Here is a 21120-nt window from a genome sequence, read left to right as displayed (position 1 = left end):
TTTTTTATATATGTATTTATATATTTGTTTGACTGGAGTTGTTTTAATACTTATTTTCTGTTACAGCTTTTGTAATATATTTTTAAGAAAACCTAAAATGCCGCAGATTGTTTCTTTTTACTTGTACTGTGCTTAATTATTTTTGTTTACAGTGTATGAGGAGGATAAGATTTTAGGACTCTGGATTCTCTATTAAGGTTTAATACTGCTTTGCTAGCTTGTTCATTTTTTTATTTTTACTTTTTTGTATTTGAACCAACTCCCCCCGCCGCCCCGCCCCAGTGCTTTTTTTTTTTTTTTCAAACGCATTGTTTACTTTGTTTATTTATTTATTTATTTTTGGCTGTGTGGCTCTTCGTTTCTGTGTGAGGGCTTTCTCTAGTTGTGGCAAGCGGGGGCCACTCTTCATCGCAGTGCGCGGGCCTTTCACTGTCGCGGCCTCTCTTGTTGCGGAGCACAGGCTCCAGACGCGCAGGCTCAGTAATTGTGGCTCACGGGCCTAGTTGCTCCGTGGCATGTGGGATCTTCCCAGACCAGGGCTCGAACCCGTGTGCCCTGCATTGGCAGGTGGATTCTCAACCACTGCGCCACCAGGGAAGCCCCCCAGTGCTTTTTAACATCAAGATTGTTCATCTTTAAGGTCATTCTGGTTAGAGACCTAGATAAAAATCACACCCACTACAAGGAGAGACATCAGTGTAATTTACTAGCAACTGGAAAGATCCAAGAGCAGAGTGAATCCCTCCTGAATAGGAAGAAGCCTTGATTACTCTCGCCCTCTTTCTCTCTGCGGCTTTCAGAGGGGTGTTGGCATCAAGAGTACTCCTGTGACAGTAGTCTTGCCAGATACCAAAGGAAAATCCTACCTCTTCAATATCATGGACACTCCAGGTAGGACATTCCTTGAGTTTTTACCATCAGGACCCTGTCCTGTTTGTTTCTTTTGCTTCCAGAACAGAGCAGAGCATTATGTCTTTGTTTTTACATTCCCTTGCCTTCATTGAGATAATTTTCTTTTTTTAACTGTCTCCTTTGCTTCTAACTAGTTAATTAGCCAGCAGTGTGCTCCAGGCCTTCTATTTTGTTCCTCTCTTGACTCTGCTCTAGAAGATTTAAATTTGGGGGAATCTTATTCACTTATTCATTTCAGCCTGTGTCAGCCCATGCTAGACATTGGGGCAGCAAAGCTGAGTCAGACATGGTCCCGGCCTCAGGCAGTCTCAGTCTTTTGAAGGAGACTATGGGGGCACACACCGATGGCTGGGGGACATGCAGGTTACCATAGAAGCAGCATACCTCACCCTGTGGCTGACTTTCTCTTTGGGAAGGACCAGCTCAGGGTTCCCTTTTTTTAAATAGGAAAATTTGGGTTTTGACAGATTGGCCTTCTTTGCCCCATCAGATGCCCGATGCCCTCGTACCTCTCAGCCCCTGACCCCTACCCGCACCCGCCAGCACCACCTTGCCAGGAACCAGCTCCCATGCTCCAGGCCCTCCTTTGCCCTCTTTCCTGCTTCCAAATTGTCTTCTGTCCCGCAGAACTCTGTTCACTGCTGATTAGACTGGTTTAGTCTGCGAGTTGAATGTGTTGTGCCCTCCTTGATAAAATGCTTTCTTTATGTTTGGGGGCCTCCTGTATAAAAGCATAATCCAAGGATGTGGCTCTAACGTGGAACTTTGCACACTGCAGGGAGCTGTGGGGAGAAGGGAAGGGGGTATTTGTGGGTTCACATGCTTTGCAGTGCCCCACAGACCACGTACAAGTTAATTGTGCCTCATCCTGCCACCACACGAGTGGCGACTTACTTGGTATTTGCTTTTCAGGACACGTGAATTTTTCTGACGAGGTCACAGCTGGCTTGCGCATCTCAGATGGAGTGGTCCTTTTCATCGATGCTGCTGAGGGCGTAAGTCTGCGTCAGTTCTCTTAGGACCCCTCCTCCCTGTCATGTTTGCCGCACACGATGCCCAGAGCTCTGAGTGAGCTGGGAATTAGAGAATGTGAGAGTCTGTGGGATTAAGCCTCACCTTTGCTCTAAAATTAGGGCAGCAAATGAAAGTCAAAATTAGTTCTCAGTGAGTCCCTCACTCCCTGCCCAGTGAAGCTCAAAATGATAGGACCCATTGTCATTCAGAAACACAAAAATGACAAAGGTAAATAAAAGGGAGGGAGGAGAGTTTTAAATGTTAATGAATTTGTCTAAGGTAAAGAGAGATTGGAGTTAAAAGGCCCAAAGATTAGGTGATCTGGCTAACCTCATTCATGTTGTCATGGGTGAGATAGCCAGCAGAGGGAGCCAGGGTTACCTTTTTAAAAATTGACTTCATCTTGGAGTAATTTCAAACTTACTGAAAAGTTGCAGTAGTACAGAGAACACCCTCATTTGTAATTCTGTCTCTGTACATGTACATATGCACTCACACGTATGTGTTTTCCCCTTTGAACCATTTGAAAATAAAATATTTCAGAATGTATTTCCTAAGAATAAGGACATACACTTACATAATCATAATACACTTACCAGAATCTGGGAATTCAACGTTGATACAATATTGTTGTACAGATCTTTTTCTGTAGACCTTAGTCAGTCTCACTAATTGTCTCATTAATGTCCTTTATAGAATTTTTTTTCCTTATCCAGGATGATGCATGACATTTAATTTTCATGTCTCTTTTAATTGGAATTCTTCTTTTACCTTTCTTGGTCTTTTATGACGTTAGCATTTTTGAAGTGTATAGGCCATTTATTTTGTAGACTGTCTCTCAATCAGGGTTTGTCTAATGTTTCCTCATGATTAGGTTCAGGTTATTTGGGGCAGGAATACTATATCAGCACAGTTGTGTTCTTATTAGTCCATCACATCAGAAGGCCCATGATGTAACCTTATCCCATTATTGGTGATGTGAACTTTGATCACTTGGTTAAGGTGGGTGTGCCAGGCTTCTCCAATGTAAAGTTACTGTTTTCCCCCTTGTAATAACTGATTTGTGGGGTGATACCTTGAGTCTACGTATACATGTTATTCCTTATCAAACTTTACCAGTTTTATCATCCATTGGTCATTCCTAGCTTATTGATATAATAGTTGCAAATGGTGATTTTCTAACTCTTACTATTTCTTCTGTATTTATTGGTTGGAATTCTGTTGTAAGGGAGAGATTTCCCTTCTCCATTTGCTTATTTATTATCCGTATGGATACACGGATTTTTATTTTACTCAGTGGGTTATAATCCACTAGTATCTTTATATCTTTTAATATTCTAGTTATCCCAGATTTGGCTAGTGAGAACTCCTTCAGGCTGGCTCCTTTATCCTTTTGACATGCCCCATCTTTTTTTAGGCACAAAAAGATGTCCTAGAGTCATCTTGTACTTTCCCTGCCCCAATCCTGGAATCAGCCATTTCTCCATGGAGCTTTGGCTCCTTATAGTGAGGACGGATACATAGAAACAAAGATCAGAGTATGTTCATTGCTACTGGGACACATTGCTTCTAGGACTTTTCACTGAACACAGATAATATACACCCAAAGGTATCTGTAACTGTTTCTATACATACATATTAAAAACCATTAACACAGTAGAAGAGAAGAAAAAAATCAATTTATCCTAATACCCACAATTCTATTTCAGCACCACGGCTTCTTCCCAAGCCTTCCTTGGTTCCTTCTCTGGCACCGAGAAACCTGGCTCCCAACATCATCAGTGTATTTATTCATTTCTCAATCCTGCAAGGTCACCTCTTAAAATTCCTGAATCTGCCATTGGGCAAGATACCCTCTGCTTCCCCCCAACAATCTATTTCCTCTTTTCCACATTCTTCATATTTTTAAGTAGTACCTTCTTTGGCTCTGCTCTGGACTGTTCTGCCGTCTTTGCTGTCATCACCACCTTCTGAGCCTTGTGTTTCTCAGGTGATGCTGAACACTGAGCGGCTGATCAAGCACGCCGTGCAGGAGAGGCTGGCAGTCACCGTGTGCATCAACAAGATTGACCGGCTGATCCTGGAGCTGAAGCTGCCCCCCACTGATGCTTATTACAAGCTGCGTCACATTGTAGATGAGGTCAACGGATTAATAAGGTAGAGGAACCCTGGGAGTGGACCTCCTGTCCTCGGCACTCTGGTTTTTATAAATCTTAACCTTGGAACACCTCTGGGGGCAACTCTGATTCCTTGGCATGCGTTGACAAGCTTGTTGGACACAGCTAGAGGCGCATTCTGTGGCTCTGCAGGGATTGACTCCGCCGCCTTGGCCTCATTAACTCTGCTCCTTAACCAGATATGCAGCTTGCCACACATCCTCAATTTAGTACTGCAGTCAGTGCCCTGAGCTCTAGAATCAGTCTCGTCTTCACCGAACCAACCATGTAAAGTTGGGCAGAGTCCTTAAGCTCATAGAGCCTCAGTTTCTGCTTCCGTAAGAAGGGAATAGTAATATTTGCCCAATGAGATGTTACAAGGAATTAAAGACAGCCAGTGTAACACACTTAGCACGGTGCTCAGCATACAGTAACTGATGGGTGAGTAATGTTAGCTGCTATTATCTTACTAGCACAGACTCAGTGAGAGAAGGAACTGTTGGCTTTTATTTCTTGTTGAAGCTGCTTTTCAAAAAGATGGATTTGGGGTTTATGAGTGATGGTTGGGAGACCTTAGAATACAGTACCAAGGTGGCTTTGAAGAATAGCTTAAATTAGTTTTCTTTGGCCACACCGCACAGCTTGTGGGATCTTAGTTCCCCGACCAGGGATCCAGTCCGGGCCCCCAGCAGTGGAAGCGTGGAGTCCTAACCACTGAACCGCCAGGGAACTCCCTGAATATATTCTTAAAGACAGTTTTATCTGTAGGCTGAAGGATGTACTGGATGACTTTTTGAGGTCCGTTGCAGGGCCTGGGAGGAGGCTGCCCTCCTGAGAGAGCTCCTCTCCAGCTGAGGGTCAGGGACAGTACTCTTGTGGCGGGGACAGGTTCACCTTCAGACACCCCGCCCCGCCATCCCCCAGTTTGTAACACTGATTCTCAACAGGGGTATCTTCTCCCTGTTACTGGAAGGGCTGAGAATGACTGGAGCCCATATAATGGCCAGAGTCGAAAAGATGAAATGATAAACTTCTCTAAAGGGGGGACGGCTTGGACAGGGCTAAATCCTTATGTACCAGAATAGGAAGTCAAGAAGTCACATCTCAACCACCAAACAAGAAATAGCAACATGGGGCTTCCCTGGTGGCGCAGTGGTTAAGAATCCGCCTGCCAATGCAGGGGACACGGGTTCCAGCCCTGGTCCGGGAAGATCCCACATGCCGCGGAGCAACTAAGCCGGTGTGCCACAACTACTGAGCCTGGGCTCTAGAGCCCGCAAGCCACAACTACTAAGCCCACGTGCCACAATTACTGAAGCCCGCCCCCTAGATAGAGCCTGTACTCCACAACGAAGAGCAGCCCACGCTTGCCGCAACTAGAGAAAGCCCGTGCACAGCAACGAAGACCCAATGCAGCCAAAAAAAAAAAAAAAAAAGAAAGAAATAAAAAGAAATAGCAACATGAACATATTATTTAGAAATATGGAGGTGAATGCTCTAGAAGCACCTTTAAAAGAGTTGAAAGCAATTGCCTCTGGGGACCGTAACTTGGGAGTATGATAGGGGACTACTCTTTATAAGCCAATACTTTTATTTCTAAATTAAGAAATTCCAGGGACTTCCCTGGTGGTCCAGTGGCTAAGACTCTGCGCTCCCAACGCAGGGGGCCCGGGTTCGATCCCTGGTCAGGGAACTAGATCCCACATGCCGCCACTAAGAGTTCGCATGCCGCAGCTAAAAAGATTCTGCACGCTGCAACTAAGACCTGGCGCAGCCAAATATTTTTTAAAAAGAAAAGAAATTGCGTAAAGCAGGGTGTCAGAAAGGCTAGGGTTGTGGATTTGATCCCTGTGTACAGCTGGTTTTCTTATAAATGCTAGTGAACTTGGGGTGCTGTGGCTTCTGCATGGCTTTTAAGACTGAACGTTTTAACATGAATTTGTAAAAGCAAAGCCAAACAAGGCAATGAAGAGTAGGGCAGTGAGAGCAGGGGGCAAAGTTGCTTTTTTTTCATTCATTCATTTACTTACACTGGTGTTTCTCTTTGTGAAATTGAGATTCCTCTAAAATGTTGGATTTCTCTAATCTTATCACATTAGATTAGTTTCCTGTGTTCCAAGGTCTTTGTCTCTGTCCTCCAAGTTTCCCCTTGTCTGGCGCAGTTAACTTCTTCAAGATCATGCAGAATGTTTCCAGCTCTGGGAAATCACTTTGTTACTGGGGGTTAGGGTACAGCTCCATCATGTCACTTTCTTGGATCAGGCTGTTGGCAAAGCCGAGTGTATAACGCAAGCCCCTTCTGAGGGTGAGGGCTGGAAAGAAGCTGTGATATTGAGTCCCTGCGCCCTTCACCCTTGGCATCGCGCCGGCATTGCTGCCCAGCCTGGCTCTGCACTCACGGCTGTCTCTGTTTCAGCATGTATTCCACTGACGAGAACCTAATCCTTTCCCCGCTCCTGGGCAACGTCTGCTTCTCCAGCTCCCAGTACAGCATCTGCTTCACACTGGGCTCCTTTGCCAAGATCTACGCTGACACCTTTGGTAAGCTCTGGCTGGCAGTCTGTCTCTCCAGCTTCCCCAGAGTCATGTGTGCCTTTCCTGCTGAATGGTTTAGAAATGGGCTTCATGCCAGAGTCCCCTGTCGGAGGGAGGCATTTTATCAAGTGTTGTCTTCCCATCTGGGGCTCTTTTTGGCACCTAGGCTCTTTCCTCGGGCTAACTGCTTTCCAAACAATAAATAGAGGGATAAAGGTGCCTGGGAAGAAATGGGTGGAGAGGGAGCTCAAGTTAGGAATAAGAATCTCTCCTAGGGTGAAACAGATTTTGTCAAGAAGGAATTATCCATGGCTCCAAAGCCATTCAGGCCTCTTTCTCAGAGATGGAATCTCTCTCACTGGTCGTGCTTCTAGCTGTCTTTCCAACTATATCCAGGCACATAGAAGTTTTGTAGTCCCACTTGAGAACTCGAGTTGGATTCGCAGCCCACTGGGACGTCCAGCGGAATGATTTTATAGGCCCCTGGAGCCGCAACACCAGAACCCTGGGACCAGCTCCCCAACTCTCAAGAGGTTCCCGTGCGCTCCACCTCTGTGCCTCCCCAGTTCCCTCAGATCTAGTAGGAACCATGTCCTGGGTGTCAGTGTGTAGCCTGTGTGTCAAATACTGTACTTCCGCACAGAGGTCTTTGTCACCCCCATTTTTGGAGCTGAGGAGACAGGCTCAGTGAGAAGCCTCACAGCTGGTCAGCGCTGGCGTTGGGGCACCAGTGTTCTTTAGTCACTGGTCCTGCCTCACTCTCAAACGTGGAAACGTTTGCTCTGGTGAAAATAATGGACCAATTAAAACTTGGTCTTTTTTAAAATATGTACATATTTACTGCATCCTTATTTAGAAGAGTGGAAAATACAGTAAAATGTGAAGGAAACAAAATTCACCCATAACCTCATTACCATAACTACTGCAAACATTCTGATGTAGTTCCTTCTTTCTCAGTTCAGTGTTTTACATAAAAGAGATCGTATTTTATATATATACATATAGTATAATAGCATAAGATAAGTATTCACTTAGCATTAGATCACAATAATTTGCCTATTAAAATTTATTGATAAAAATGATTTTATGTAACTGCCTATTGGTCCGCTGTATAGATGTACTATAACTTATTCGCTTTCTCATCATTAGACATATATTTTGGTTGTTTCCAAATGGCTCTTTTTTAAAAAATGTATAGATGGACAGACAGTAAATGAAATTCACCTGAACAAGGTTCCAGGTTATGTTTCTGAATGTTGTTTGTATCAACATATGAAGCAAAATCCAAGATTGTTTCTGTAATTATAATGTATTGACGGTTCAGTTTCTGACTGAAAATGGCTCTGAGCCTCAGGAGAGATGATTACTCACCCTTCGAACCCACTGTTAGTTTCCAAAGAAGCCAGCTTTGAGCCCCAGCATCATTATGAAAAGCCACGTAGGGACTTCTGGAAAGTCAGCACTGGAAGGAATCAGAGATCACTGCGTCCTTCCCCATCGTTTTACATGTGGGAAAACTGTGCCCAGGGACACAGACCTTATTGATGGGGTTGGGACTAGAATCCACTTTGGTGCTTTTTTAATCACATCATCCTGCCAAAATTGATACCATGTCTTCTTACTAGGAACACAAGGCATGATGAATAATCTCTGACTCCTGGGAACTTCATCCAGTGGGTAGACAGAATCCCACAGTGATGAATGACAGTGTAAGGTGGTGTAGGCTTAGTGCCTGGGGGCTGCCGTAGGCAGGTGGAGCTGAGGGAATTCGGCTGCAAAGGCCTAGGGGAGGCTGCCTGAAGGAGACGGGGCTTTGACGGTGGAGAGTAGGGAGCCAGGAGGTCCAGACTCGCTGGGCTGGGAGAGGAGGCACGGAGGCGGGTGGTGTTGGCCCACGGGCGGCTGTTCAGGAATAGTGGACTGTTCCATCAAGGAGAAGAGTTGAAGTAAAACTACTGGGAGGCTGGGTTGGGACCACATTGGGGAGGGTTGGAATGTGAGGTTAAGGAATTTAGACTTTATCCTGTAGGCAGTTAGGAGCTAATAAAGATTGGAGTGGGATGATATGTGCAAAGCTGATGGAAGATAGGCCAGAGAGAGGAAATGATGAGGGAAGGGACACTTATTTAGACATTTTCGCCAATATACAGATACAGGATTGTGATTATTGGCTTGATGTTATCTTTGAGATTGAAAGGGGGCAGGGGGATTGGAGAGGTGTTCACTCATTCTTTGAGTAAGCACGTATTAAACGTCTGTTACGCACTAGGCCTGGTTCTGTGAGTGCTCGGGCAGCTCAGTCCAGTGATTATAATACAGTGTATGTTAAGTGCAGTAATAGAGGTGTGTAAAAGAAACAGCGGTTCACAGAGGAGAGAGGGTTAAAGTAACTAATAACGTGGGAAAGAAGGGGAAATGTGGTGATTAACCAAGTGGGCAACAAAGAGATTTTGAGCTTGGTTGAAGTGCCGATGATGGCCTCACTGAAAGGGAGCGAAAAGTCTGAGGGAATGTGGCTTTAGGGAAAAGGTGATGAATTTCCTCTATGCCTTCTCAAGAAAGAGATAGCAGTCTGACATCTGGGTTAGAAACATCCACGAGATAGCTGGTGCTATCAGGGATCTAACTGAATGTTAGACGAGCTCTGGACTCAGAAGATCTTGAATTTTAAAAGCCACAATTGCTGGCTTCAGTCTGATGAGGATCAGCAGTTGCAGTCAAACTAAAAATATCAATTGGTAAAAGATGACACAATGGTTAGCTTTGGTGTTTTCTCTCCAGAGGGCTGGGTGTGTGCCTTCTAGAGGTTGACGGCTAGTCGGAGCCTCAGCGTGGTGCTGCAGCTGGGAGGTTGCCCACACTGGCAGCGGAGTAGAGCTTCTGTGGGTCAGGAAGGAATGAAGGAACTACTAAGATCCACTGCAGGAAGGGGCGGTAATAGGTGCACACAGAGGATAGCATGTAGGCAGTTGAACCTGTTGCATCAAAGGAAAGGATATAAACTGTACCCTTGTCCATAGCTCAGTCATAGGCTTCCTGGAGATGGAGCTACCTGAGTGCTCATTTTGGCTCCAGCATCGCCTTGTTGACTTTGGGCCAGTAGTGTCCCTTGTGCCTCGGTATCCTTGTCTGCCTGCCTGGGTAGAAGCAAATGTCTGGACCTTGGAGAGGAAGGTGCAAGAATTCCTCAGCTAGAAACCACTTGTGGCACATGAAACAATTTCGAATAGTACTTTGCTAGGTAGACTATAATTGTATGGCTTTTCTTATAGGTGACATTAACTACCAGGAATTTGCTAAAAGACTCTGGGGTGACATCTACTTCAACCCCAAGACGTAAGTAGAGTGCAGGAAGTGACTCTCTAGAGGCATGATCCATTTTCCCAGTAAGTGCGGACAGACAGAGAAAGAGTTCCTAAGATTAAAACCTACTTTTTTATTAGACGTGAACTACCATCTTTCCTCCTCTAAGTGAGCTGGCTTCATGAGCTCTAACACGGTGAGAGGCCATTTCCCTTGAAGTCTCCACAGCCCAGCCCAGGCATGCATGAGGGTCATAACCTATGCCGTCTCAGGAGTCTGTGTTTGGAGATTTTATGATCACACACATTCCTTCCCCTTGGCTTGGCCTTGCCCAGATTCAGAAGTTAGGAAACCCACCCTTGGGGTTGGTGACACTGCCATCTTCCTCCTGGGTCTCCCATAACTCTTGATCTCTTCAGGCGAAAGTTCACCAAAAAGGCCCCAACCAGCAGCTCCCAGAGGAGCTTCGTGGAGTTTATCTTGGAGCCCCTCTATAAGATCCTCGCTCAGGTGAGTGTGTCAGGTCACCTGGCTCAGGTCTGCCCTTCTAAGCACAGGGTGGAAGAGCTGGTGAACTTGGTCTTCCCCCTGCCCCTGAACCTGATCAGTTTTGTATTACTCAGTATGAGGAAGGTTGGTCACCAGTCTTCTGGATCTAGAACACTACAGTCCTCTAAGTGCTGTTGAGATCAGAGTAAAGGGGGAAGATAGAAAAGAAAAGGCACAGCCTGGAGAAACGTACAAAGATTTTGACTATTCGAAAGAATGTGACACTTGAGAAGTAATAGTTTCAGTTATGGGGATTTAACTTCGATATAATTGTTTCACATGAACGTTCTCTAGTTTTTACTTTTATACACATATGAAAATATATTTAAAATATATATATATATGTTATAGCGTTATTTATACCAGCAGGAAAAGGGGAAAAAACTGGAAATATGTGTTCATCGGTGAGAATCTGATTAAATGAATTACGGTACACCCCATAAAATGAAGTATTTTGCAGCCATTAAATGAATGGCTATATGAGCTTGATTTTAATGACTATTCTGGGCACATATGTATGTGATGTTTGTCAGATTGAAAAGGATGCATCAGACAGTGGTAATGATGTAGTTAAACATGTAGGATGCTCCAAGCAACTATCCGCCAATGAAAATAATAAATAAATAAATAAATAAAACATGTGGGATGCTCCAAAGAAAAGAATATAACATTGCATTTGTATGAATTTGTGCTACCTAAAAGGGTAATAATGTTGTACAGGAATTTTCATACATACCTTTCTCCCAAGACAGTTATACTTTATGAGTGTTATGTGTTTATGCAAGTGTTTAATAAGCACTGTGCACAGTGAACACACACACATACACAAAATGTGTGTGGCCATTCCAACTGACAAAATAGTAAAACATAGCAACAAAACAAAGTACCACGATTAAAATTTATTAGTGCTGGAAAATACTTCGTATCTTGTGTGAGACTAAGGATTAAAGAAGAAATTTATATAGTCTGTCTCTGTAGAGACCTTGAGTCTGCTGAGGATGATTTAGCTTGGCCCCATTCTGACAGCCGATGGACTGCTAGGTGACCTTTTTTGGTTCCTTCCAGTGCAGTGATCCTCTAAATCTGAGAAGTCTCTAAATAGGGAAGGAAGGGTAAGGGATTTCCTGAGTGAGATGAGATGCTGCTTTTCGGACACCAGGGGGCAGCACTGACAGCAGTCCGTCTGAGAGGGCCAGGTTTATTGGCTGGTGTGGGCATTTAACTGAGCTTGCTACACCCACTGTTGGTTTGAAGTGTAAGTACCAAAGATTTCCCTGAAACCAAATTGATATCCTTGCCAAGAGCTCTCCCTGTAGAAGAGAACCCAGTGCAGTGACCCTTCCTATTGCCCTTTGGCCCCCCTTGTCCTCTGTACCACCACACTGGGGCTATGATTCGAGCTGACATGGTGTCAACTGTCACAGGTCGTGGGTGATGTGGACACCAGCCTCCCGAGGACCCTGGATGAGCTTGGCATCCACCTGACCAAGGAGGAGCTGAAGCTGAACATCCGCCCCCTGCTCAGGCTGGTCTGCAAAAAATTCTTTGGCGAGTTCACAGGTAAGGAGCTCATCGTCATCACCATTTTCCTCCACATGTATCATGGGGACCTTTTCCTTACCCCACAGTGGTGTTTGGAGATCTGAGGCTCTTTTAAGTAAACTGCAGGTCAGGATGCAGGGCACCTGGGTTTTTTCCTAGCTGCTTTGCTTAGAAGATGGTACCAAGAATTCTATCTTGGGAAAACAAAAGCAATTAAATTTCCCTACCAGGAGGAGCATGCAAGTAAAGGGGATGGGGAAGCAGATTCTGAGGTTCTGGTGTTTTTGCCAGAGGGCAGTCAGGAAGGTGGACTCGTGGGTGTGGTAAAATAGTGGGAAAAGCCCCAGGCTGGGACTTGGGAGATGGGTTATAGACTCCAATCTCTCTTTCCCCCAAGCTCCTCTTTCTCATATTTTAGTCATGCAGAAGGCAGGTGCTATAGTAAAACAAGCCCCAGACTGGCTGGGAAAAGACCTGAGTCTTAATCCTCCTCTGGCCCTGTCCCATGGGGTGATCCCGGGCCAGCCACTCAATCCTTCTGTCACTCTAATCTCTCATCTGTAAAATAAGGGAGGTGGAAAAGGTGATGGCTAAGGGCCCTCTCAGCAATCTCTTGATTCCGAGTCTGATAGGAATTAGGTATCTGAATCCCTAAAGTGCATAATTTTAATGGTTCATTCTGGGCTGGTCCTCAATCTGACATAGGAGATCCCAACTAAAAGCAGACATGCTAGGCACCCCAAGGTGCCAATGGAGGTTCTCTCTTGTGTGGCTTATTGGCTGTTAGAAAAACAGAATAACTTATTGAACAGAAACGTATGAAGTGTTTCCCAAAGGGAAGAGTCAATTCGGAGATTGTTCTAAGTAGATCTAGAAAGAAGAGATGGGGTACTTACTTAGTTTTGTGTAAGTGCTCAGTAAGTGCTTATATTCAGTAAAAGGTCATGGACTGATATAGATACATTAAAGTTTTTGTCAGCTGAGTTCCGAGGAACCACTTAGACCTTCTTCTTGCTCTTCCCTGGCATCAGTGTGATTCCAAATCTTTTAGCAGCGTATGCCCAGGCAACAGGGTATCACTTCTGCCTAGAATCATAGGACCATAGCTTTTCGAGCTGAAAAGCAGTCCCCTCACTGTTAGTTTTCTGGCCATCATGAGTGGATCAGAGCTCCCCACTCCCTTCCCCCATGAGAGCGTATAGTCGTGGCTTCTCTGCTCCCTCCGCAGGCTTTGTGGACATGTGTGTGCAGCACATCCCGTCTCCAAAGGCGGGCGCCAAGCCCAAGATCGAGCACACCTACACCGGAGGCGTGGATTCCGACCTCGGCGAGGCCATGAGCGACTGTGACCCTGATGTAAGGGAACGTGGCCCCCCGGTTCTCTGATTTCCGTCCCCTACTGTATGGGGAATACTGTTTTCCAGTCACAGGAGTAATGCCTTCTTTTCCGTCCTTACATGGCCCTCCCAATGGGCGTAGTCAGAATGACCTGAATTCAAAGCCCGATGTTACCACTACTGCTGGTGTGATCTTGAGAACATTGTTTAGGCTTTCTGAGTCTAAGGGTCTTGGTCTATAAAGTGATGATAATAATTTGTATGTGGTAGTTGTGAGAAGTAAGTAAGATTAAGCAAGTGTCACAGTTGTGTTTAGCATGGTGCCTGACAGGTAGTAAAGATTCAACGAATGATAACTAATCTTGTCAGTCCTGGCTTTTAATTTTTTATTATTATTATTAATTTATTTATTTATTTTTGGCTGTGTTGGGTCTTCGTTTCTGTGCGAGGGCTTTCTCTAGTTGCGGCGAGCGGGGGCCACTCTTCATCGCGGTGCGCGGGCCTCTCACTGTCACGGCCTCTCTTGTTGCGGAGCACAGGCTCCAGACGCGCAGGCTCAGTAGTTGTGGCGCACGGGCCTAGTTGCTCCGCGGCATGTGGGATCTTCCCGGACCAGGGCGCGAACCCATGTCCCCTGCATTGGCAGGCAGATTCTCAACCACTGCGCCACCAGGGAAGCCCCCTTAATTTTTGATTGATCGATTGATTGCCGCACAGCACGCGGGATCTTAGTTCCCTGACCAGGGATCGAACCCGTGCCCCCTGAAGTGGAAGTGCAGAGTCTTAACCACTGGACCGCCAGGAAAGTCCCAGTCCTGGCTTTTAAAAAAATCTGTCCCCGTCATTCCTTAGGCAATCTAGTTTCTTGGCATAAACGTTACAGCCAGTCGAGAATTGTGAGTTACTTCTTTGGAGGAAATTTGGGGCAAGTTAGTCTTATAATCTTGCAAGTTAAAAGTGCCATTCTACCATCCTAAACCTGCTTCTCTTTCCCAGTGCCCTCATCCCACCCCAAGAAAAAGGAAGATTTTTTTGCTATGCCTGTGACATCTATTAACTAAGCAGGGGGTGGGCCTTGGTTGGAATTTTCCCAGGAGATTGCCACATCTTCTTCTCGGTCTGGGCTGCCTTCTCGTGGAGCTCATGTCATTGCTAAGAAGGAAGGTGGAGACGGTGGTGCTTACCCAGAGAGTCTGTGTGGTTGAGGCTACACTCTGTCCCCACCTCCAGGGTCCCCTGATGTGCCATACTACCAAGATGTACAGCACAGATGATGGAGTTCAGTTTCATGCCTTTGGCCGAGTGCTAAGTGGCACCATCCATGCTGGGCAGCCTGTGAAGGTACTGGGGGAGAACTACACCCTGGAGGATGAGGAAGACTCCCAGATATGCACCGTGGGCCGCCTTTGGATCTCCGTGGCCAGGTACTGCCAACCAGAGCCCCTAGGGGCATGCCTGGGCCTCTGCACTGGAACTGCCCCAGCGAGCTGAAAGGGGTGGTCCTCCTTGGAAACACAGTAGCTGCCTGGCTCCCTGTGATGGGGGTAAGATGAAGTCCACTCCTTCCTGCAGCAGATCTGTTGACTTCTGGTTCTTACTATCCAAGGTTGCTAGGGTCACAAGGCAGCTACTGTTGGGATAATGCCAAGAGCCCTGCCTTTGCCTTTTGAATGGTTTGTATAAACTCTTGTAGCAGGATTTCCATGTTCACTCATCTTAATCTTCTCTTCCTCTTCTGTGTTCTTTAAATCGTAACCTTTATGTTTCTTCCCAAAAGAAATTATTTCCCGAACTCCACTGACTATTTTTTGACTAAGATAAAGACTTTGCTGGATCCCTTGTAGCACCCCAGTCTGCAGAATTAAACTTCGCTTGGGTCTCTGGGCTGCTTGTCAGTTCATCAGTTTGGCGTTTTAGCTAGAAAGCCGAACCGAGGCTGTCCTGTTCCTAGGGTGGCTGCTGCACCTTGCCAACAGCCCCTTTTCCCTCCAAATTCACCCCATTCTCTAGAAGGCAGAAGAAAATTAAAGAGCTAGGAGAGTTGCAGTATCTTCTGTGGTGCTTTTGGCATCTCCTTACATTCTACCCCTTGGGCAGTGGTTTGCTTACTACCAACATCTAACTGGAATTAGATTTGCCTGTTTTGTCCTCATGTTATACCTTGCATTTTTCTTTCATGGCATGCATCAGTTTGTAACCACATATATGTGTGGCTATATGATTGATTGTTCATTGCATCCCTTCCCTGCTAGAATGTATCTGTTTTGCTCACCCTGCTCCTGGCTCAGTGCCTGGCACAGAGCAGGTGCTCAGTAAATTTTTATGGAATGAATACTCTGCCCAAGTTCCATTGCTGCTTATTGGATGCTGCTCCAGGTACCACATTGAAGTGAACCGTGTTCCTGCTGGCAACTGGGTTCTGATTGAAGGTGTCGATCAACCAATTGTGAAGACCGCGACCATAACTGAACCCCGAGGCAATGAGGAGGTAAGAGTTTTGGAAGAGGCAACTAGATTGGCTTAAGCTAGAGGGTCACAAGGAGCCGCAGCACACGTGAGCAACAGGCAGCAGAACGCGCAGGGGATGAACCCGGAGTCACTGCTGCTTCCTGCTGCCAGGCCTCAGCATGGGCTCAGCCTTCTAGATCTGCCCCTGCTGGATTCTCCTTGTACTGAATGCTAGGAATTAGAAGGGATCCTTTTATTCTTTCCCTCCTCTTTTTGTTCTGCCAACGTATGTGGGAATAAATGGCCCTTCAGGTTGCCTCCAAGCAGCGCCCTGGCTCCAGGTGGGGGGGATAGTCCGCTCCCCAGCAGGTCATCAGCTTCTCCCTGACCTCCGCACTGTCTGTGCCTGCTCAGGCCAGGTGTCCTCACTGCTCTGCATTTTGGGTCTCAGGCTCAGATTTTCCGGCCCTTGAAGTTCAACACCACATCTGTTATCAAGATTGCTGTGGAGCCAGTCAACCCCTCTGAGCTGCCCAAGATGCTGGACGGCCTCCGCAAGGTCAACAAGAGCTATCCGTCCCTCACCACCAAGGTAGGCCCGAGGCCGCGGTCGCTGCCGAGCCCTGTGTGCCCAGGCTGAGGGGGTCTTTGCTTGTGTCGCGCGCTGCCTCGTGTCCACCGGGTGGCTCTGATCTGCTGCTTCCGGCAGCCTACATCAGGGACTGGTCCCTGTCTGTTAATTGTCATTTGAAGGCAGTACAAGACCCCTGTTTGTGTGTATGGGCCTGTATGCACGTGTGTATGCATCTTACACAAGCATCTTTAGATAGGAAAGGTGATTCCTGGAAAGTACACTTTGAATTGATTTTCCAGAAAACACACAGGGAAAAGTGAGTCACTCTGAGCCTGCCAGCATAGCTTTCTGAGGAGTTGGCCAGGGCTACAGGGTCAGCTTATATCCACGGGCAGAGCAGGGTTTTCCCTAAATGGCTAAGATGTTAATTCAGTCCGTGACCTCACACCCAGTAGCACTGTGCTCAGCGGTCCAGGTGTCTTGAGGACTGACTCATAGGTCACTGCTCCCCACTGATCCTTCCTGAAGAGGCTGGAACCAACACTGGCCAGTGGCCTTTCTGATAGTGGGCTTGGGCACCTCCTCCTGGGTTCTAGCCTTCATGCTGTCTCTGTCTGCTGTTGCTGCCACAAGAGAGTCCAGGCTGTGACCACCAGGGTCGTTGTGTTTCAGGTGGAAGAATCTGGCGAGCACGTGATCCTGGGTACTGGGGAGCTCTACCTGGACTGTGTGATGCACGATTTGCGGAAGATGTACTCGGAGATAGACATCAAGGTGAAGCAGCCGCTCCTTTCTTTGGCTCCTGCTTGGCCAGGAGCTTGGCTCACAGCTCCAGGCTGATTTTACAAGCAGCCAAACCCTTGAGTCCCCAGGAAGGTCCAAGGGGAGAAGGGTGCGCCAGGGAAGGAGATCTGTGTGGGAAAAGCATGACCTGTTGCTCCCTGTGTGGGAAGGGTTGGAAATCCAGTTTGCCTCCTGCGGTGGGGGTTATTCTCAGTGTCAAACGTTCAGAGCCAAGGCTCCCAAGCCAAAGTTATTCTTGATCTTTTGTTAAGAAAATGGTTGCACAGCTAAGCCATCTGTGGTGATTAGGGCTCAGAGTGGATGGTTCCGAGGAGAGCGTGGGGACTGGCTCTTCTGGACTCGTGGTGAGATCTTAATGTAGCCCCTCAGTTAAACTGCCCGTCGCACAGCCTTGGTCTCAGTGGACACACACATTTTCTCCAGGGCCATGGGTGGTGGTCGTGGGAGTGAGTGCCCTCAAATGCCCCTTTTAGCCCAGGGCTGGTGCTGTAGAAGACGCTGCGTTTTTCCGCGAGTAGGCCATGTGGGGGCTTCTGGGCGGAGCTGTGCTGCCCGGAGGTCGTGGGTTGAGGATGGAACGGGCGCTCGCCAGTCAGTGTGTCAAGGCAGAGCTCTGACAGGCCCACGGTGTTTAGTGAATGCTAGTGGGACGGCTGTATGGATATTGAAAGATACCCTGGGAGACTATAATTTAGGCCCTAAACTGATCTCCACTTACTCTTGGCTCAGGAACATAAATTGTGCACTACACTAAGTTTTCCAGGCTTCTTAGTTTAGGTACAGACTTTTAGCCTGAGCCTGCTATGGTACTTGTCGCTAACGCTGATTAAGACAGGGGTTCTCGCAGAGGTAGCATCAAGGGAACCTTGGAATCCCCTTTGGCAGAAGGTCGTCCTCCCAACAGTTAGACCTTGCCTAACAGTTTATTTTGTTTCTCAGGTGGCTGACCCCGTTGTCACGTTTTGTGAGACGGTCGTGGAAACATCCTCCCTCAAGTGCTTTGCTGAAACTCCCAATAAGAAGTAAGCTGGGGGTCATAGTGACCCTGGGACTCACAGGGGTCGCTTTCCCCTGCCCCCACCTCTACCCCAATCACAAATAGAGGCCCCTAAGTCTTGGGATGAGGGTGCTTAGGATACTTGAGTTTTACCCCAGCCCTCTCATTATGCCTTTGGACACGATGCTGTGGAATTCTTTGCCTTAGTTACTCCCAGTGGTTTTGTAATTGCCACTTTTTCTCTCTGTATAATATGACCATCTTAAAATTTTCCCTAGCAGCAACTCTACTGTTTCACTGTTTAATAACTAATACTGTTTAAAGCTTTTTAAAACAATGCCCCAAATTTTACTTTTTTAAAGAGTGATAGATTCAAATGAAAGAAGATGAGCCCTTTTTGCTCTACTCTGCTCCTGTGGCTTTCACTGATGTCGCTGCCTTAGCTCTTTCCTTTGTCACCCTTTCTTAGGAACAACCCTTCTGACCCTGCTCAGAACCCATTTCCTTTCTGACTAGAGGGTCAGCCTGCTGACCCTCCTCATTACCCATTTCCTTTCTGACTAGGAACAAGATCACCATGATTGCTGAGCCTCTTGAGAAGGGCCTCGCTGAGGACATAGAGAACGAGGTGGTCCAGATCACGTGGAACAGGTGAGAACGTGGCTCTGATTCCAGGGCCGAACAGCTTACCTGATGAGTCTCTAGCACGACACATCCCTCACTCTAGGAATTGATTTTGTCTCCCCCTTCTCGCTATGGTCCTGGCACAGTGTAGGTAGGCTGAGGCGACTGTTACCCAGAAAAGCAGGATCTGTGGCCTCAGGAACGGGCAATCACAGAACTGTCTGATGTGACCATTTTCTCCTCCTCCCCCAGGAAGAAGCTGGGAGAGTTCTTCCAGACCAAGTACGACTGGGATCTGCTGGCTGCCCGTTCCATCTGGGCTTTTGGCCCTGATGCCACCGGCCCCAACATCCTGGTGGATGATACCCTGCCCTCTGAGGTACATAAGAACTAATGGAAGCCATGTGGCCTTCTCTTAGCTCTTGAGTGGAAGAAACTACAAAGTGTTCTTATTTTTCCCAAAAGTATGTTGTATGTTCTGGTGAAGAAGAGTATCCTTTTACTGGTGTACCTACCTCCTCCTCCCTCTAAACTCTTCGGCTGTTGCCAGGGTCACTGCTAAGGGGCCCTCATGTTTTGTGCAGGTGGACAAGGCTCTTCTCGGCTCGGTGAAGGACAGCATCGTTCAAGGTTTCCAGTGGGGAACCAGGGAGGGGCCCCTCTGTGATGAGTGTAAGTCCACCAGCGCCTCTGCCTTTGCCACCCCAGGCCTCTAGGGTCCTTGCATCTGGGTGTATGAGGTGGGGTGGGCTCATCTTTGGGACCCGGCAGGAGAAGCAGCTTGGGGCCCACAGGGCCTTCCCATGTCCTGGGCCAGCTTCCTCCCTTCTCCTTCCCTATGCTGGTGCTACTGCTTGGTACACCTTAGAAATGGAAGTCACGTCTAGATTGACATTTGCTCCTCATTTCTGGAATGTGTTTCAGGAAGGGTATCAGGGGGATGGGATTGGAGTGGTTTATAGACCAGGGTTGGACTTAGTTGGGACAAATGTGCAATTCCTAGAACTTACTCTACATCCCAAAATAATTAAATATCTGGAAAAGAAACACATAAACTTCTAGGGACACTTTATGCTGTCTGAACGTGGCCTGAAACCAACACTGAGAACATATGCTTACCTTCACACCCCCGCATATGCTATTAGAACGCGCATCTGCAGGCTGATTCTGTACCGTATCTTTCATGGCTACAAGACAGCTGCAGTGCTGCAGAGGCTCCTTGCTGCTCTGCCCATGCGCCCTTGACTAGCACCAGAACCACTCAGCAGTCGGCTCCCCCTTCTCCTTTCCAGTGATTCGAAATGTCAAGTTTAAGATCCTGGATGCAGTGGTTGCCCAGGAGCCCCTGCACCGGGGTGGGGGCCAAATCATCCCCACGGCCAGAAGAGTCGTCTACTCTGCCTTCCTCATGGTGAGCGAGTAGGGCTGTCCTGCCGCAGGGCATTAAGTGGGGCCTCGAGGCTACTGTCCCGCAGCCTTCCCTTTACCCGGGTTCTCGGTCCTCAGCCTTCCCCAAGCTGAGGAACCCTTCCTTCTGGCTCTCTCGCAGGCCACCCCTCGTCTGATGGAGCCCTACTACTTCGTAGAGGTCCAGGCTCCCGCAGATTGTGTTTCTGCTGTTTATACCGTCCTGGCCAGACGCAGGTGAGCTGCCCAGGCACGTTAGGGAGGGGCAGCGAGCACAAGCCCAGCAAGAAGGAACCTCGCTGTGGAGGAGGAGGGACTGGACCCCACACTCTCCACTCCGGAAACCACGGTTTTTAGAAGGAAGTAGGAAAGGAATGAGGCAATCCCCAGCCTTACCACAGATTATAATTTGAGATTTCTCCTTGGGCTGCCCCCTCAGAGAGCTCCTGGGGCAAGTATTCCTGGGGTGTGTCAGTGGTGGGAATGTCTACAGGACCTTGTCTCGTCAATGTTGTACGCTTGCCCAGAGGTTGCTGCCCCTTTGACTTCCACAGGGAACTAGGCCGAGAGCCGTTTCTGCCCTCTGTAGCGCACTTGTGGTTATTTTCTTTGATGGTCAACATTTGGGGGTACACTACTTCTCTGCTTTTGGCCTCTTCAGGACTAGGGACTCAGCCTTTGTTTTTCTGTCTCAGGGGGCATGTGACTCAGGATGCACCCATCCCAGGCTCCCCTCTCTACACCATCAAAGCTTTCATCCCTGCCATCGACTCTTTTGGCTTTGAGACCGATCTGCGGACTCACACGCAGGGGCAGGCCTTTTCCTTGTCTGTCTTCCACCATTGGCAGGTAAGAAAACAATGCAGGCTGGCCGCTATGGTCCCCACCTCTGCAAGGTCATCCCCTCTGACCTGTTCC

The 21120-nt window shown here is 47.4% G+C and overlaps 1 protein-coding gene across 1 annotated transcript in view; it reads left to right on the top strand.

Moving 5' to 3' along the window:
• EFTUD2 (elongation factor Tu GTP binding domain containing 2) overlaps window positions 1–21120 on the top strand; it is a 34744-nt gene that overhangs the window by 12599 nt on the left and 1025 nt on the right. The window contains exons 8-26 of the mRNA XM_059909027.1: window positions 801–891; window positions 1825–1907; window positions 3917–4083; window positions 6499–6623; window positions 9890–9953; window positions 10340–10430; window positions 11894–12029; window positions 13240–13367; window positions 14579–14772; window positions 15725–15836; window positions 16248–16388; window positions 17043–17144; window positions 18114–18196; window positions 18736–18822; window positions 19048–19174; window positions 19380–19467; window positions 20088–20206; window positions 20345–20439; window positions 20898–21051. Coding sequence (XP_059765010.1) covers window positions 801–891; window positions 1825–1907; window positions 3917–4083; window positions 6499–6623; window positions 9890–9953; window positions 10340–10430; window positions 11894–12029; window positions 13240–13367; window positions 14579–14772; window positions 15725–15836; window positions 16248–16388; window positions 17043–17144; window positions 18114–18196; window positions 18736–18822; window positions 19048–19174; window positions 19380–19467; window positions 20088–20206; window positions 20345–20439; window positions 20898–21051 — 2187 coding nt within the window. The remainder of the gene's footprint in view (window positions 1–800; window positions 892–1824; window positions 1908–3916; window positions 4084–6498; window positions 6624–9889; window positions 9954–10339; window positions 10431–11893; window positions 12030–13239; window positions 13368–14578; window positions 14773–15724; window positions 15837–16247; window positions 16389–17042; window positions 17145–18113; window positions 18197–18735; window positions 18823–19047; window positions 19175–19379; window positions 19468–20087; window positions 20207–20344; window positions 20440–20897; window positions 21052–21120) is intronic.

The sequence above is a fragment of the Balaenoptera ricei genome, chromosome 20, assembly GCF_028023285.1.
Source record: "Balaenoptera ricei isolate mBalRic1 chromosome 20, mBalRic1.hap2, whole genome shotgun sequence".
NCBI lineage: Eukaryota > Metazoa > Chordata > Mammalia > Artiodactyla > Balaenopteridae > Balaenoptera > Balaenoptera ricei.
This window is presented reverse-complemented; position numbering and strand designations above follow the sequence as displayed.